The sequence below is a fragment of the Myotis yumanensis genome, unplaced genomic scaffold (assembly GCF_028538775.1).
Source record: "Myotis yumanensis isolate MYYU_CA2020_CCGP unplaced genomic scaffold, mMyoYum1.0.hap1 SCAF_3, whole genome shotgun sequence".
Lineage (NCBI taxonomy): Eukaryota > Metazoa > Chordata > Mammalia > Chiroptera > Vespertilionidae > Myotis > Myotis yumanensis.
In genome coordinates, this window is record NW_027223754.1 from 8574532 (window position 1) to 8591808 (window position 17277).

General features: G+C 37.7%; 1 protein-coding gene across 2 annotated transcripts; it reads left to right on the forward strand.

Annotated features, from left to right (window-relative positions):
- The first annotated feature begins 314 nt into the window (after positions 1–314).
- CFAP96 (cilia and flagella associated protein 96) lies at positions 315–12974 on the forward strand. Of its 2 annotated transcripts, none has more exons than XM_070407365.1 (8): positions 315–419; positions 2681–2863; positions 4507–4726; positions 7051–7188; positions 7293–7368; positions 10107–10286; positions 11148–11311; positions 12820–12974. In XM_070407365.1, the coding sequence occupies exons 2-8, from the start codon at positions 2764–2766 to the stop codon at positions 12866–12868; spliced, it is 927 nt and encodes a 308-aa protein (XP_070263466.1). In that variant the 5' UTR covers positions 315–419; positions 2681–2763; the 3' UTR covers positions 12869–12974. The 2 variants fall into 2 exon arrangements, with proteins under 2 accessions (XP_070263466.1, XP_070263465.1); XM_070407364.1 differs by having other exon boundaries at positions 405–444.
- Positions 12975–17277: the final 4303 nt, after the last annotated feature.

Genomic DNA, 17277 nt, shown 5'->3' on the forward strand with positions numbered 1-17277 from the left:
TGTACCATTCCACAGCTCCCGGAGGATAGATAATAGAGCGGAAAGCAGAAGTCTTATTGTAATTAATTATATTAAAGTTTATTTATACAATAAAGCTTATAAAAACTTAAGAGAATATTTTTTTGGTTGAATCATCCGTATCCCAACCCACTCCTACGTCTTTCCGCGCGTTGCTCGATGAGGATTCTAAGTCTCCGCGTGTCCCCCGCAGCGTCCTTAGAATGGATTCTCCTGTCCTCCGGGCAACGCGTCACAATAAACATCAGTGGTTAGCCGAGCGTTAGACTCAGCTCGGCGAGGACTCAGCTCGGCGAGGTCCTTGGAGGGAAGCGTGTGCTCCCTGGTGGCTCGCAGCCCTGGGCTCTACAGCAGCTGAGACGGTCTGGTCTGGGTGGTCGGATTGAGTGCCCTTCTGAGAGGTGACTTGGTCCTCGCAGCCGCCAGGTGTTGGCCTTTAGATACCCACCTACTCTGAGCCTCCGTCTCCCTTAAGGGAAATCTTTCCCCTCATCACGTTAGCCAGAAGCTTTCGGCCCCTCCTGCACCCCTCCATCTCCGGCACCTTTCTCCATCCTTTCGGAGGGAGCTTGCCAGGTTCCGCTTGTGTTATACTTATGTTCAGTGTAGCTCCCTGGGGCAGCATCTATGCCTTTGAAAATCTCAGCTTTCTGAGCTTCTACCGACGAGCCTTACCCAGAAGAGGGGTTTGCAATGAATTTGCTAAATAAATGAATAAAGGATTTTGTAAATGTTGCTCAAGAAGAGTTAAGTAGTGGAAAGAGTCAAGGCAGGAACTTCTGTTTTCTCTCTGTTGCACCAAGTGCTGTGCAGACACTGGGAATCCTATCTAATAAAACCCTAATATGCAAATCAACTGAACAGAGGAATGACCTGTCGCTAGGATGCACACTGACCACCAGGGGTAAATGCTCAATGTAGGAGCTGCCCCCTGGTGGTCAGTGCGCTCCCACAGGGGGAGCACCGCTCAGCCAGAAGCTGGGCTCAAAGCTGGCAAGCCCAAAGGTGGTGGGTAGAGCTTCTCCTGCCTCCACTGCAGGAGGGCGGTAAGGAACGAGGGGTCCTGGACTGCAAGAGTCCTGGACTGTGAGAGGGATGTCCACCAGCTGGCAGACAGACATCTTCCCCACCCCCCAGGAGTCCCAGACTGCAAGAGGGAACACCCCCGGAGTGCATGAATCTCATGCACCAGGCCTCTAGTATTGTGATAAAAACTTGGCTCAGACCTTGGTTCCTGCCTTTGTAGAGCCAACAATTTAGTGTGTGTGTGTGTGTGTTAAGACAATTGTTAAAGGATCCCTACAGGTGGATGTACAATGATAACCCATTAGGTAACATGATGAGGGCATGGGAAGAGAAGCGCCTGTGGCTATGATAGAGGGAATTACAGTGATGAATGCACTGAGTAGTACGAAGGCTCAGTGTTAATTGGGGGAACGAAAGGGTTTGGCTCAGTGAAGGACTGGTAACCTGCCTAAAGCGAAACAGCATGTGCCATGGTCCTGTGCTGGGGAGGGCTCCACCGGTGACAACTGGAGCTCAGATGCCAGGGAGCAGTGTCCCCAGGCGGCAGATGAGGGTGGCAGCGCTCTGTGAGCTCCTGTAAAACCACAGGAAGCTTTTGTGGGGAGGCAGTGGGAATGGAGCTTTGAAATACCACGCACATGAAGGAGCACTCCCCAAAAGACTGCCGTCTAGTTTTAAAGGGTACCTGATCAGAGGGAGAGGTAGGATGGAGGGAAGGGTTGTATGTTCTTAGCTCTAGTTTAACCAGAATCTTCTATTGTCTCGTTGATATTACACACTAGCAATGATTCATGCTCAGGTGAAACAACTTCTTCTACATTCAAGGCATAAGCCAGTGTTTGAATTATTTACTGATGTTTGCCCAGTGTCTAAGTCAAATTGGCGTTTTATAAATATTATGAGAAAATGGAGGCAAGTATTCTTAGCTCTTTGGTCCTCCTTTTTAGGACACGTCTAATTATGAAAGTAGTAAGTACCTAAGTAAGTAGTTGCATAGTTAATGTGATACTGCAATAGAAAATCACAGTTGGCATTCTACCCTTTAACAAATACTTTGAAGTCATTGTGGATTTTTGTTTGTTTTGTTGTTCTGTATTTTTATCTTGGTTAGAAAATTGTTCTCTCCCCCCATGAAATTTGAAAAAACTCAGGAACTAGAGGGTAGTACCTGTACGTGTTGTGCATTCTGAAAAGCTAAGTTCTAATTTTCAGGATGAGGGACAGTGCAGTATGTTTAAGTCGTTTGATCTGAACTGAAAACACCTGCCCCAGTTAATGATGCCTTTTAAACCTAACGTGCACTCAAAGGAGGGCTGGTTGTTTGCACAGTATTCATACCTCACTGCAAATTATTACAGCAATAATTTTATCATTTACAGAAGAGGAACGGCAATACAACAATGTTATCATACACACTTTGTAACCTGTGGGTATTTCACCTGGAGAGCCAAAGGGAGGGCTCACGGTGATCATTTTGAATACCATCAGCCTTCGCCCAACAAAATAGGTTCTTTCCCCACATAGTTTGGGACTACTGTTTGGTAGAGAACATTCACTTTCAGACTGAAGGTAATGGAGACTGAAATTTAGTAATCACCATTTTCCAAAACATTCCCTCCTGTATTTTTCATCATAGGGTAGGCTTGAGCTATAAGAGAAGTAGCCCAAAGGAACCTTTTGAAGTTACTGATATAGGGAACGCCTCCAGGAGACGCAACAATGCCTGGAGAAGGAACAAAATCTGATATGGAGAGGGTTGGCCTCTTCAGTGAGATGGAATATATAACTGTTGGTGATAAATATGTGTCACATTTTGATCGTAAGTACATTCGCTCTCTTTACAGCCTAATCGTGGACATTCTCTGTATGGAAATTTGGTTAAATGATATTTAAATTTATTTGCTTATCTAGAGAAACACAAACACATCCATTTGTTATTCCACCTATTTATGCTTTCATTGGTTGATTCTTATATGTGCCCTGACCTGCCATCGGACCTGCAACCTTGGCGTATTGGGATGATGCCCTAACCAACTTAGCCACCTGGGTAGGGCCCAAATGATATTTTTTATGGTCCATATTTTAAAGTATTAGTTCTAAAGTTGAATAAACTTGAGAAATTTCAATAGAGTTAACATAATTTCATTTTTTTGCACTATCCTTTCTTTAAGTATTCTCCTCATAAGTAATTTTATTTCTTTCCAAGGGTTCATGGCAGTTTTCTCCCAGAATATTTTGTTTTTAGCTTGTTTCCCCTTAAATGGGACACTCTACTATGCAAATAGTGTTCACATTTGTACCTGAAAAGGCCATCTACTATTCCTCTTGAAAAATAAAATGCTAAATGAATAGCCAAGTGGTTGTTTAAAAGAGTTATAAATGAGAGCTAAAGTAAATAATCATTTAAAATGTCTTAAATTTTTGGCTATTGAATGACCTCTATGTGGCAATAAAAAAGAATACAATGATATGAAACACCTCCAAGGTATGTTATTAAATGAAATAGAAATTAAGGTGCAGAATAGTGTATGTGCTATGCTGAACACTAAAAATAGAGAGGAAAATATATGAAAATATATATTGGAACATGCCTAAATATTCTTTGGGAAACAAATTTAATATCATGATTGCCTGTGGGAGAGGAACTGAGTGGCTGAGTGTGGGGGGAAGATTTATTGTATAAATATTTATACTGTTGCATTTGGAACGATGTGAATATATTACTTTTCAAAAATTTAAGGTAAAAAATCAGTGATACAAATTCACATTGAAATAACCAGTTGATTTAAGGATTGTTTGCATTTCAAAAAACACTTTATATCACAAAAGGACTTCTAAAATTAATCCAAATTATAAAAGAAGTTCCAAATATTTATAAAAAGTCTTTCAAAAAATTACAGGGCTACTAGTATATTTATTGTATGAATATACCACAATTTATTTATATGTTCTCATGATGGATATTTGAACTGTTGTTGTTTTTTAAAAAACATTACATTGTTTTTAAAAAAATTGACCCACAGGTTGAGAACCGCTGCTCTAAGGTCTCTTCCAGCTCTGAAATTCACAGTCTATAATGTAACCCTCTTAGGCAGGGGTCCTCAAGCTTTTTAAACAGGGGGCCAGTTCACTGTCCCTCAGACCGTTGGAGGGCCGGACTATAGTTTAAAAAAAAACTATGAACAAATTCCTATGCACACTGCATATCTTATTTTGAAGTAAAAAAACAAAACGGGAACAAATACAATATTTGTATTTGCATGTGGCCCACGGGCCGTAGTTTGAGGACCCCTGCTCTTAGGTCTTATGGTCAACATAGTCTTTCACACAGAGCTTTGAAACAAGTTTTAGGCCTCAAAACTTATTGGCCCATGCCACATTTTGAAACTTTTTTTGTTATTTTTCATGTTCTTTGATGACTAGTAAGCTCAAAATTACCATGTTCCTAATTTATTTTTAAAGGGCCCTTTAATGAAGCTGCAAGCAAAAATAAACAGATGCTCCCCGGGGGGTCCAAAGAAATGTCAGATCTCCAGCCGGGTTACTTTGAGCCCCGTTTTGTAAGGATTTTTGAAGGTGAAGGTTATGCGAATCTGAATCAAATGAGGAGAAAGCATATGATGCAGGAAGCAAAAAAAAATCTAGGCAAAGCTTTCCTCCCTCCTAACGGAGATAAAAAACCGTAAGTGTTTGGGGGAAAACTCTTGACTACATCTGCAACTTTCTCTCCTCTAGCCCTTCCACAGGACTGACTTATCCTGTATGATTCACTTTTTAAAGCATGATCCTTTGGTTATTTTGTCTTGACTGGGGATAGTTATATTGGGAGATTTAAGTTGGCAAGTATTTTTCACTAAATTGATTGTCTTTATCACATTAAATTTGGGATTATTTATGTTACTGTTCTCTATTAGTTTATTTAATAAGGGCCAACTAAATAATGAAAATAAATTTGATTAAAAAACCTTGAAGTAGTCAGGGGGAAAAATCACCTTGGGTCATCATATCTGTGCCCTGTTTTTTCTATTTTTAAAAAAACTTTTACAAAGTATCAATAAAAAAGCAAAATTAGGAGAAGGCTTCTTTTTTGATAAAGAAGTTAAATCATCAAAAATATGTTAAGAATCCTTTACATGTAATATGGTTACTTTTACCCTTTAAATAACTTTTTCCTATTTTTAAGTGTTCCCCTCCATGAACGTTGACCTCTTGTGGTAATAATTGGAAATTGCTGCCTTGATACATTAATTTATAACTGCGATTTTCTACCTTTTTCATCTTATGGCTAACATAAACTAACTACTAAAATTTTGCAAACATCAAAAAATATATTTTTTGCCAGTTTGACAAAAATAAATAGGTATAATTTTTTGTGTGTTATTAATTCTCACCTGAGGATATATTTTCCATTGATTTTAGAGACAGATACAGGGAGGGGGAGGGAGAAACATGGATGTGAGAAACGTGTGTTGGTTGCCTCCGGCATGCCCTGCCCCCTTGTCCCCCACTGGGAATCGACCTGCAACCCAGGTATTTGCCCTTGACCAGGAATCGAACCCAGACCTTTCTGTGTGCAGGCTGACACTCTAACCACTGATGGACACTGGCCAGGGCAAAATAGGTATAATTTTGATTCATTCACACGGGACGGCTATTGTTGTGTTGGCCATGGTCATTTTTTTAATTTGACAATCTAAGGGAAAAGAAGTCAGTGGCCCTGACTAAATAGTCAGGTTGCATATATTTTTAAAATCCTTGTAGCACACCACTTGAAAATCGCTGGATTATAATATTCATTTGTCAGTCAAAAAATAATAACAGTTTTGTAGTTAGACTAATTTTTCTTTCTTTTTAAATCTCCCTAGTATGAGAAAAAAATCTGTAATTTAGTGGATACAGAAAGTTTCCAAAAAGAGAAATTGGTAGTAGAAATAAGAAGCCTTTATACTGGTACTTACTCACCACCAAATTATGGAACCACAGGCACTTAATAAATTTTAAATGTACCGATATTTATTGCTTGCATTAAATCAAATTCTACTTAGATAATGCTTGTGGATAATTGACCTTTTATCTGCAATGTCATTGCTTTCTCTCCTTATATTTTATTTTATGACATATATTCATAAATATCAATTAATAAAAACGAGTATTTTCTCCTAATGGAAACTTTATTTGTAGGCCAGAGATAATAAGTAAACAATATTGATGTCTTCTAGTTTTTAAAAAAATTAATTCAAATGTATAACCAGTGTCAAGTTTTGATGATAATAAGGTACCATTTACTGATTATTAAAATTTGTTTACTTCATTGATAACTTGGAAAATAGAGGCTATGACTATTACTAACATTAGTTATCCTTCTTGTGAAAATTTTATTAAAGATAATATTTGTTAAAATAAAGTATTAGGTGGTAAATGGTTTAATGATTAAATATATATTGAGGGTCCAGAAAATTTAACATTAAAATTTAAAAAATTTGTTAACTTTTTTTCTATAATAAAGTAATCAGTATGAACCAAAAAGAAGAAAATTAGCAAAATGTTGTGAGATTCATTATGCCATCAGCAGCAGAAACAATACTTGTATGTTTTTGAAAGTATAGTTTCCAGTGAGTGGATGGTCAGAAATAATCGGCCATTTATTAGCTAATTTGCCGTAAAGTAACTCACTTCACCTAAATACACAAAAAGGTCTATTTATTGTTATGGTTAATGAGATTAATAGAAAGTATTTTAACTCCTTAGAGATTAAGAATTTTGTTTATATGAACATTTAAAATAAGCATAAACAATTAAAAACTCATCTCAAACTTGTCTGAAAAATGGGGAAAATTGGATTAGAAACTAGCAAGAAATGTTTTTTTTTTCTTACCAAAGTTAAGCAAGTCAATTCCATTGCATATATTTCGCTCCTTTTTCAAACATTTTTATAAATTATGCTAAAATATATATAACACACAATTGGCCATTTTAACCTGCTCTGTGTTTTTTTTTTACTGTAAGATGTGGAGTAGGAAGCTACTATGGAACAATAGGTGGTCCAGTCCCATTCTTCAGCGCACAGGCCAAACCCAGAGAAAAGTATGAGCCACCTGGGAAGAATTTATATACAAGCCCAGGAAAGAAAGGAACCGGATATGGGTAAGCTATATTTAATACTCTTATATCATTTGTTTTGAACTTTAAAAGGTAAAATTTAGAATTTCTGAACTTTGAAGTCACCTTTACTCATTTTCTTTCCTTAGCTATGCAAATGTTACGATAGGTAAACAGTTCACACACTCCGCTGATGTCTATGATGCAGGAAAACTAAATTATAAGGTAAAATAATCTGCTTTAGCTTTTTTCAACCTTTCTCATTTTGTTGACGTAGAGAATTCACTTGTGATCTAATGATGGTTTGTTTTGTTTACCATGTTTGTATTACTCGGGCAATGGCGGGCAGACTGATGTTTATGAATTGTGATAGTTTTACATTTCTTTTAAAAAAATATATCTTTATTGATTTCAGAGAGGAAGGGAGAGGTAAGGAGAGATAGAAACATCAATGATGAGAGAGAATCATTGATTGGCTGCCTTCTGCATACCCCCTACTGGGGATCAATCCCTCAACCTAGGCTTATGCCCTTGACTAGAATTGAACCTGGGACCCTTCAGTCCGCAGGCTGATGCTCTGTCCACTGAGCCAAACCAGCTAGGGCTACATTTCATTTTTGATATTAGATTTCCACATCTTACTATAGATCCCTTCAGCTCTTCCCAGGGTGAGCTTTTTACCTGCTGCTGTAGTTTACCACAGCTCTCACCTCTCTCTCAACTAGCTGTGAGATTTCTGTTAACTCGGCCTGATCAAATACCTTCTATTCTGAGTAGAGGAGTCATATCCTAACCCTTAGCCATGTTCCCACCACAACAAAGTAGTGGGAGTACTCCTCCATGAGGGTGAGTGATGGAATGGAGGAGTGATGGAGAACATCAAGAAAGAAGTAGAGAATAGATGCATGCCTACAGAAGAGAGAGTGAAAGAATGGAGAAAACTCCTCTCTTCATTAAAGAGCAGAAATAAACACTGAAACGTAACTGTTATATGCCTTTTGCACTCACTTCATACAATATTTGATGTATAATGAAACATACTCACTTATGTGGAGAGCGCCTACATATGAATGGAGGAACCCTTATACATTTTGGAAAAAGATCAACATAATTTAACAATATCAATGTAACTTAAAGAGAGCTGGTAGTAATGAAAAGTCCAATTTGTTGGACATTAAGCAACAAAAATTAAATGGCAGCCATTTAATTAGTGTTTTTGTTTTTGTATTTTTAGGCTTGCAGTTTTCCATCATTTTGCTGTGGTGATTTCAGGTGGCATTGGGTGGGCTGTGAGATAGAAGGATAGAGATCAGTTTGGCAAATGGGTTGTCCAAACCCAAAAGTTTTCCATTAAATTGGGGAGAAGCCTTGGTCATTTGAAATTAAGCATCTCTGTTTTGTATGGATTATTCAGTTTATATAAAATTACATATAAACTGCTTTTCATCTGTAGGAATAGTAATAATACATAATATATAAATACATGTGGCTCAGTAATTAGTCTTCCATCCTAAACTTTATGGGTATAAGATACTTTTCTTTCCTTACAGTAGATAGAACTCTTTTATTCTTACTTTCATAACTTATTATTTATAAGTGAGAAATCTTGGATTTCCTAAAATTAATTCTGGAAATAATTTTTTAAGTGTACCATTGCTTTTTCTTTTAGAAATTTAGAGATTATTCCACTGTTTTCTTGTTTGAATTGTTTCTGACAAGGTATCTGCTGTCATGGTTATTTTGTACTGTCTCTTTTCCCTCTGGTAACGTTTAAAATTTTCTTTATCACTCGTTGGAGCAATTTGATTGTGATCTGCCTTGGTGTAGTTTTCTCGTGTTTCTTATGCTTGGGGTTTGTTGAGCATCTTAGATCTGTGGATTTATAGTTTTCATTATATTTAGAATATTTTCAGCTATTATTTCTGCAGATATTTTTCTGTTTCCCTTCTCCCCCTCCCTTCCCCTTCCCCCCTCCTCCCCCTTCCCTTCCCCCCTCCTCTCCTCTTCTCCCCTCCCTTTCCCTCTCCTCTCCCCCCTCCCCCTCCCCTCCCCCTCCCCTCCCCCCCTCCCCCCCTCCCCCCCTCCCCTCTCTCTACCCTCCCCTCTGTTTTGCTTGGGTACCAGGTAGCTAAAAATATTATAATCTAAGCATGTTATAATGTAAAAAGTAAGTATTCCTCATTCTCAGAAGTAAAACTGACATTTATGAAGAGCCTACCACATGTCAGGTACTTTATACACAGATTCTCATTTAATCTTTACAGCAGCATGCCTGGAGCGGGGGGGGGGGGGGGGGGGGGGGGGGGGCGCGTAATATCCTCATTTAGGGTTGAAAATGTGGCACTGAAAGGCCCCAGAGTCCCCAAGAAATGCTGAAAAGCAGGAGGGAGTTAGAGTGTGAACTGAAGACCAATCTCTTTTTACTATATCATTTCCCCCAGGTAGTTAATAGAGATTTGTTCAGGTGACAAATAGATCTCTATACTTCAAATAAGTTGATATCCCAAATGAACAATCATAGTTGTTCTTATTCATAAGTAAGCATATCTTTAGTATCATAGAAACAGAGCATAACAAAGGAATGTTTAAAAAAATGTGAGCCTAGCAGTATATATTTTTAAAATCTATGTGCTTCTATTAAAATGTGAAAGAAGATTCGACTCTCCGTTATTTTCTGTCGGAGTAATTTATGCCACATAATTTCTTTTTTTAAAAAAATATATTTCTTTATTGATATCAGAGAGGAAGTGAGAAAGACAGAGAGATAGAAACATCAATGATGAGAGAGGATCATTGATTGGCTGCCTCCTGCATTCCCCCTACTGGAGATCGAGCCTACAACCCAGGCATGTGCCCTTGCCGGAATTGAACCCGGGACCCTTCAGTCCGCAGGCTAATGCTCTATCCACCGAGTCAAGGCAGCAAGGGCTATGCCACATAATTTCTAACTCTTTAATTTACAGAAAGAGAGCGAAGAGCACCATCGTTTACTCAGAGGGGGACCTTTCAAGTTAAACCTTTACCCAAGAGAATATTTTGATACCAATCCTTATTTTTCTGAGAAATCTTTACCTCCAATTAAGAAGGCAGAGAAGAAAGAAGTACTCCCAAGCCCCTTTAAGCCCTCTTCTCCTGGTAAAAAGGTAAGTTAAGAGTTTTAGAATGAAAAGATATTAAGCATCTATTATTATTATTTTTTAATATTAAGCATTTTAAAGAAATAGTGCCTCTTGCCGTCAAATTGCTTTATTGCCCATGCAAACAACAAACTTTTGTTTTGTATTCATGCCAGGAATCATGAAACCAGTTTTTATAAAATTATGAAAAGGCATAAAGTATGGCCAGTGTATGGGAGTAAGGAAGCTCTTATGATGATTATTAATCAGTTCAAATATATTTGAGTTTACAGTTGATTCTTCTAAGTCCCTGTCTTATCTTAGGTCTTGTTTTTCTCAAAATCATAAAAAGCCAGGCCATCTTTTAGTTTTTGAAATGATTGAGATGAATTTTCTCACTTTGCTGAAGTTTACAAGTTTGAATAAAAATGGAAATACTTCTTTCAATTTAGAAACCTTTGTTTATACATTTCTTCCTTCTGTGAATTGCCTGTTTACTTTTCGTGCAGATTTTCTAGTAGGATATTTGTAAGATCTTTTTGTACGCTAAGGATATTGTTCTGTTTTCATCTGTGTTGAAATATATATATATATATATATATATATTAGTTTGTTGAATGTTTATGGTATTTGTGCTATTCAGAAATTTAGTAATTTGATGTAGTCAAACTTAAGCATTTGCATTTTAATAAAAGAGAACTTTTAGAATTACAGTGTCTTAACCACATGAAATTGCTGGTAGGGAGACTTTTTGCTGGTAGCTGCATTAAACAAAATAGACAACTTTCTTTAAATGTAAAACCAACTCCATAGGATAAACTTCAACATCTAATATTTTTAAGAAGCCTTTTACAAAACCACATAAAACGGTCTCATTCTGATTTGTAGGCTGGCGGAATGAAGGCAGGAACATTCGACCCTTACCCGTCACATTCTACTGACCCGTATTCGACTAAATCAGAAAAACCCAGCAAAGCTGCTAAGGTTTTCCACCCGCCAGGTGGACCAAAAAGCAGACCAATCGAAAGTATAATGACTTTGAATGTCAAAAGGTAGTAATATGTTACATTTACTTCATCAATCAAGAAAAATTGTTTTTAACTTTTAGATTTCTTTAAAACCATATCTTTGATTTGTACACACTTTTAAAAATGACAAATTTGGATGACTTTAGAAATCTCAGCTCTTTCCATATACCTTCCCTCTTTTGTAGAAGTTCTTTCCCATCTGAAATTCTCAATGGAAAAAGTTTATGTACCAAACTATTCTGTCCATAATTTTTAAATCAAATCTGAAGCATCTTATTATGAGTCACTTGAAACTCCTTAGGTATTTATCGTCCAGTTAGCTGCACATGTTAACACTGGAGGCCCAGTGCACAAATTCGAGCACTGGTGGGGTCCAGTCAGCCTGCCCCGATGGTGGCCAATCAGGGGCAGGGCCAGCCAGGGTGAGGGGCTGCGGTCGTTCTGGTTGTTGTGCCATTCGGTCACTGTGCTTTTATTATATAGGATCATTCTCAGCGAGAGTTTTTGACCTTTTTTATAGGGCTCCAGGCTCTTATGAATCCTAATGACACTTAAGGTTTCTGTTCTTAACTTTGAAATAATCTCTTATGAAAACTGGAAATATTCCTCTTCCTGAAAAAAATTCCTATTGACATCACGTTATAAAACTTTGAGGAAAAGCATGTTATTAAAGTATCTTAAAATTTCAATTTTACCCCGGTTTTGAGCACTCTGAAAACTGAGAATGTCTCAGGAGCTCAGAACATACGTTAGAAATGGACAGTCCATCATTTTTGTGTGTGTGCAATATCATAAGTAAGTGAAATAATTCATTTCTATCTGTTCATTAAAAAATGCTTTAATGCCAATTAAACTAATTGACATATTTCTGACTTCAATGTAATCCTGCGGTGGATTACTAGTAGATAACCGACACCAAATTCGTATTCTTTCTTTTATAAAAACACAAGTAAGTACACCCTATCGGTTGTGGACAGTGATTGTGATACTGACATTTTTATTACATCACAAAAGTAGAATTGCCCTTTCACGTTTATGTGATTTAACTGTGTCTACAGGACTAATGTCCTGGGAGCAGTTTTCTCTGAGCCGTTTTCTATCCAGAGAACAGACCTGAGAGAGTTCCATGTGTGCCCTAGCGAATATGTTTGGACAGAAAAGAGCAACTGCTTGCTGCTTTGAAAAATCAGAAGTTTACCTTCTGTTTAGTAATTTTGAGTTTATTGAAATCTCTTTCTTTTTACATTATCGCAAATATTACCCTAAATCAAATTTAAGCTCCGTTTACCCTAATTTTAAAACTAGTAAATCTCTGGATCATAGTATTTAAAATTGGTCCCATAAGTCAATTTTTCCTTCCTAAATTACATTTAAAAATATTTTTGATTTATTTAAAGTGAAGCTTTTTAATTTGGTGAGGAAATGTGGTTTTGGATTGTTAATTTTTTAAATTGTAAAACATTTTTTAAAGAATTTACAGATATATTACCTGCATCTATACAATTAAATGGACATTTATTTTCTAATTTTAGGGCATTGAATATGAAGAACTACAAGACTGCTTCAATACAATCCTTTTAGGCTCTGGAAGACAAGTAGCTTTCATTATCAAGTGCAAATTATTTGAAAAAATATAATATGTTGTAGGATAGATAACCCAAACATTTAAAAGATATTTAATCCTACCACTCTAATACTCTTGTCTTAGTACTATTAATGAATAAATAGTATTTGCTGATAATTTGATTGCTGGTGTGTGTCTCTTCCATCCCTACCCCCCAATATATTTTTTTATTGATTTCAGAGAGGAAGGGAGAAGGAGAGAGAGAGAGAGAGAGAGAGAGAGAGAGAGAGAGAAGATCAATGGGGTGAGAGAATCATTGAGAAGCTGCCTCCTGTAGGCCCCACACTGGGGATGGAGCCTGCAACCGGGCATGTGCCCTGACTTGAAATCCAACCATGACTTCCTGGTTCATAGGTTGACACTCAACCACTGAGCCAATGCCAGCCGGGCTGGTATGGGTTTTTGAGAATATAATGTTTAGAACTTTTATACAATTTTGAAGTATAGTGTACCAATTGAGAGCTCTTACTCCTAATGTGAAAAAGCTGCAGGGTTGTGGGGGAGGGGAATGTGGAGGCTGAGGAGGGTAAAAAGTACACAGTAAATTCTTAACTTGGAGGTGAAAATTGGATCAATAGATATCCAAGTGTCAGCCTATTAAAGCATTCCTATCAAAGATAAATATGGATCCATTCATATTGCATAGACTCACTCACACTTTATAGAGTAAGGCAGATGTCTCCCCGTGTATGGGGCACCGTGCCTTCCATTCATGACCTCTAAAGCATCACCCAGTGCAGCCCCAGGGTGAGCTGGGGGGAGGGAGAACAGGGAACACACTTTTATTTCATTATTTTATAAAGAGTGACAAAGTTGCAAGGTGGATGAAGGTGGTCCTTGGTGTCCTCTCTGCCCCTCTCCTGGTTAGCGGTCCAAGCTGCCTCTCCTGGGGCACCTCCCACTCCCAGGCCTTACCCTCTGGTTTCCAAGTTCTCTCTTCTGCACTCACTCTACCACTTTTCAAACTATCTGTTGTTAAAAGATACAATTTAAACGCATTACTATAACTCACCATGAGGTCTATCAGTAGTCCTCATTGATTTTAGGGGTGGTGGTGGTGTTTGTAATATAAAAGAGAAATTTACAATATCTATTAATGTAATGCATTGGGGAAGTTATTTTTTTTCTAATGATCTTTATCCCTTCTTATTTTTTAATTTTTAAAATTCATCTTTATTGTTGAAAGTATTGTAGATGTCCCCCCTTTCCCCCTCTTTACCTCCTTGACCCTTTTGACTCCACACCACCCCCCTCAGGCCTTCACCGCACTATTGTCTGTGTCCACGGGTTATGCATATATGCATATAATTTATTTCCCTCTGAGAGTTATCAGTCTGTTCCATGCTTCTATGTCTCTGAATCTATTTTGTTCATCAGTTTATTTTGTTCATTGGGGAAGTTATTATTTTTTAAAATATATTTTTATTGATTTCAGAGAGGAAGGGAGAGGGAGAGATAGAAACATCAATGATGAGAGAGAATCATTGATTGAATACCTCCTGCACAACCCTTACTGCGGATCCAGCCTGCAACCAGGGGAATGTGCCCTGACCGGGAATTGAACCCTGACCTCCTGGTGCATGGGTCGACGCTCAACCACTGAGCCACACCAGCCGGGCAGGAAATTATTTTTGGTTCACGGTGCTTTCTTAGACTTGTCCTTCTGCCGTCCTAGGTTTCTCAGAACAGGAAGTCAGAATGTGTAGAGGCTGCAGTACTCTTCATTTGGAACCATTTTTATCCCAATGGGGGAAACTATGTCAATCCAGATATAAATCTGGTTTTTAAAGGGATTGCAGAAGGTACAGAGAACTTTTCCTATTGTCAAATGTGCATATTTTTATTATCTTGCCTCATAACTGTTTACTTTTTTCTAAAAGAATATTTAAAATTCTTATTTCCTACCCAAAGTATAATGCAGAATGAACATCTTAAAGACGTTATCAAGGGTATAATGTAACTCAAAGGGGAAAACGTGTGTCTTCAGAATGGGAGTTGTTTTACCAGGTGCATAAACTGCATAAAATTCATATAGTTGTACATTGATAAATCTTACCCAACAAGTCTTGCATATATGTTCTTTTGAGATAGAGGCTTATAATTTCAGATTTTATTAAGATCTAAATATTTGCTCATTTCACCTCTGCCTTTATTAGCTGTAGCTTTTATTAATGTGCCTCTCATAGCAATGCAAACTCCGTGTAACATTCACAGACGGGAATCTGCATCTAATGCCTGACTAAAGGGTGTAAGAAGGAGTAGGGCAGCGGGCAGAGCTTATCTAGAGTTTACATATATGTGTTGTGTCAATTTACAGAAAAAGGAATGCAGAAACCAGTAATAGGAATAGTGAAGCATGTAGGAAAATTAAGATTTTTACGATGATGGAAGAACACACATACATACGCATTTTACTTGACGGTGCTTTATTGGTGATGACCATTGATTTTTTTTTTTAATCATTATTGACTCTTCTTTTAATTTTGAAAATATAACATTAGTTTCCTGTGAAACAACTTTTCCTCCCCAAACTTAGACATGAGGAGTTAAGACATGGTCACTGGCATCTTGTCTCTTGATGACTCAGGCATCTAGTGATCTTCGGGCCCATTATGATGCCCGTATGACGTGAGTATCTTTTTGCATCCACCATCAGTGAATAATGGAAGAAATAAGCTTGCTTAGAAGCCATTAATTTCTATGAGTCATCCAACCATACCTATGTAAGGCTTAAAATGGAAACAAAGATTGAGGATGCTAACTTGTGGAAGAAAGACTTAATGAGATTCAGGTCAAGAAGAAACTCCACTGGGACTGGGAGAAAGTTAAGCAGCAGCACATCATATCTTTTGGAAGTCTTATCTTTCGTCCTTAGAGGCTGATGTTTGAACAAAGCAATATAATTGATTAAACTCTAGTGAGACTGATAAAGAAAAAAGAAGTAACCCCAAATTACCAATGTCAGAAATTAAAGATGGGATATCACCACACGTCCTCTGGATATTACAAAGATAATAAGGATTATTATGGACAACTGTTTGGCAATACATTTGAGAACTTACATCAATGTACAAGATTATCAGAACATACCAATAATCAAACTGGCTTAAGGACATAAAATCTGAATTGTTCCATATCTATTCGTGAAATTTGTTTTGTAATGTAAACCTTCCCATTTGGAAGACTGCAGGCCAATTGGTGAATTCTATTATGTATTGAAGGAAGAGATAACATCAATAATGCTAATCCTACATTAATCCTTTCAGAAAACAGAGGAGAAGGGAACACTTCCCAACACATTTTTAAAAAAATATATTTTATTGATTTTTTACAGAGAGGAAGGGAGAGAGATAGAGAGTTAGAAACATCGATCAGCTGCCTCCTGCACACTTCCCACTGGAGATGTGCCCGCAACCAAGGTACATGCCCTTGACCGGAATCGAACCCGAGACCTCTCAGTCCGCAGGCCGATGCTCTATCCACTGAGTCAAACCGGTTACGGCATTCCCAACACATTTTATGAGGCCAGATTTCCTTGGTACCAAACCAGATAAAGACATTAAAAGAAAAAAAAAATATGGAGACCAATATCTTTCTGAGCACAGAAGAAATCCTTAACTAAATCAAATTGAACCCAAGAGTGTATATTAAAAGGATAATACACGACCTAATGGAGTTTATTCCAGCAATGCAAAGTTAGTATGTTCCAAAATTAATCAATGTAATTACCATATTAACAGATTAAAGGGGAAAAACACACCTCAATAAATGCAGAAAAAGCATTTGGTAAAATTCAACAAGTTTCTATAGCAAGTAGTCTTGGAAGAAGATACAGTGTCTTGCTCTGGAGCAAAGGGCAGGTTTGCTTTCAGCCTTGGAAGCTAGAGTTAGTGACTCCCTGGAGCAGGGGCAGATATGCTAACTGACTGTATAATAAAGGTAAAGTTTAGAGCTTACTACACTTGTACAATACTAGAGGCCTGGTGCACAAAATTCATGCATGGGTAGGGTCCCTAGGCCTGGTCAGGGCCTGCCTTCGTTCTGCACCACCCTCTGGTGGTCAGTGCACGTCATAGCGAGCGATCGAACTCCCGGTCTCCCGGTTGAACTCCCAAGGGGACACTTTGCATATTAGCTATATATATATATTTGGGTTCCCTAACCTCAGAGTTCTCTCCTGCAATAGAACTGACTGTGGTCCTTTTCATGCTGTTTATAGGAATTGGAGAACCAATGCAAAAAAAAAAAAGCTAATATTCTGGCTACTGCTGTTGCTATAACAAACTGTCCTTTACCTCTGACCCAGGTGTCTCATGTCTTCCACTAGAACTCATGAAACTGTGAGGCTAACATGATAGCCTACAAG

Excerpts from the sequence above, each read along its gene's own strand:
- CFAP96 (XM_070407365.1), top strand. The coding sequence starts at position 2,764 with ATGCCTGGAGAAGGAACAAAATCTGATATGGAGAGGGTTGGCCTCTTC. Across the intron at positions 7,189-7,292 it reads AAGAAAGGAACCGGATATGG|CTATGCAAATGTTACGATAG; the intron begins GTAAGCTATATT and ends TTCTTTCCTTAG. Across the intron at positions 7,369-10,106 it reads CAGGAAAACTAAATTATAAG|AAAGAGAGCGAAGAGCACCA; the intron begins GTAAAATAATCT and ends TTTAATTTACAG.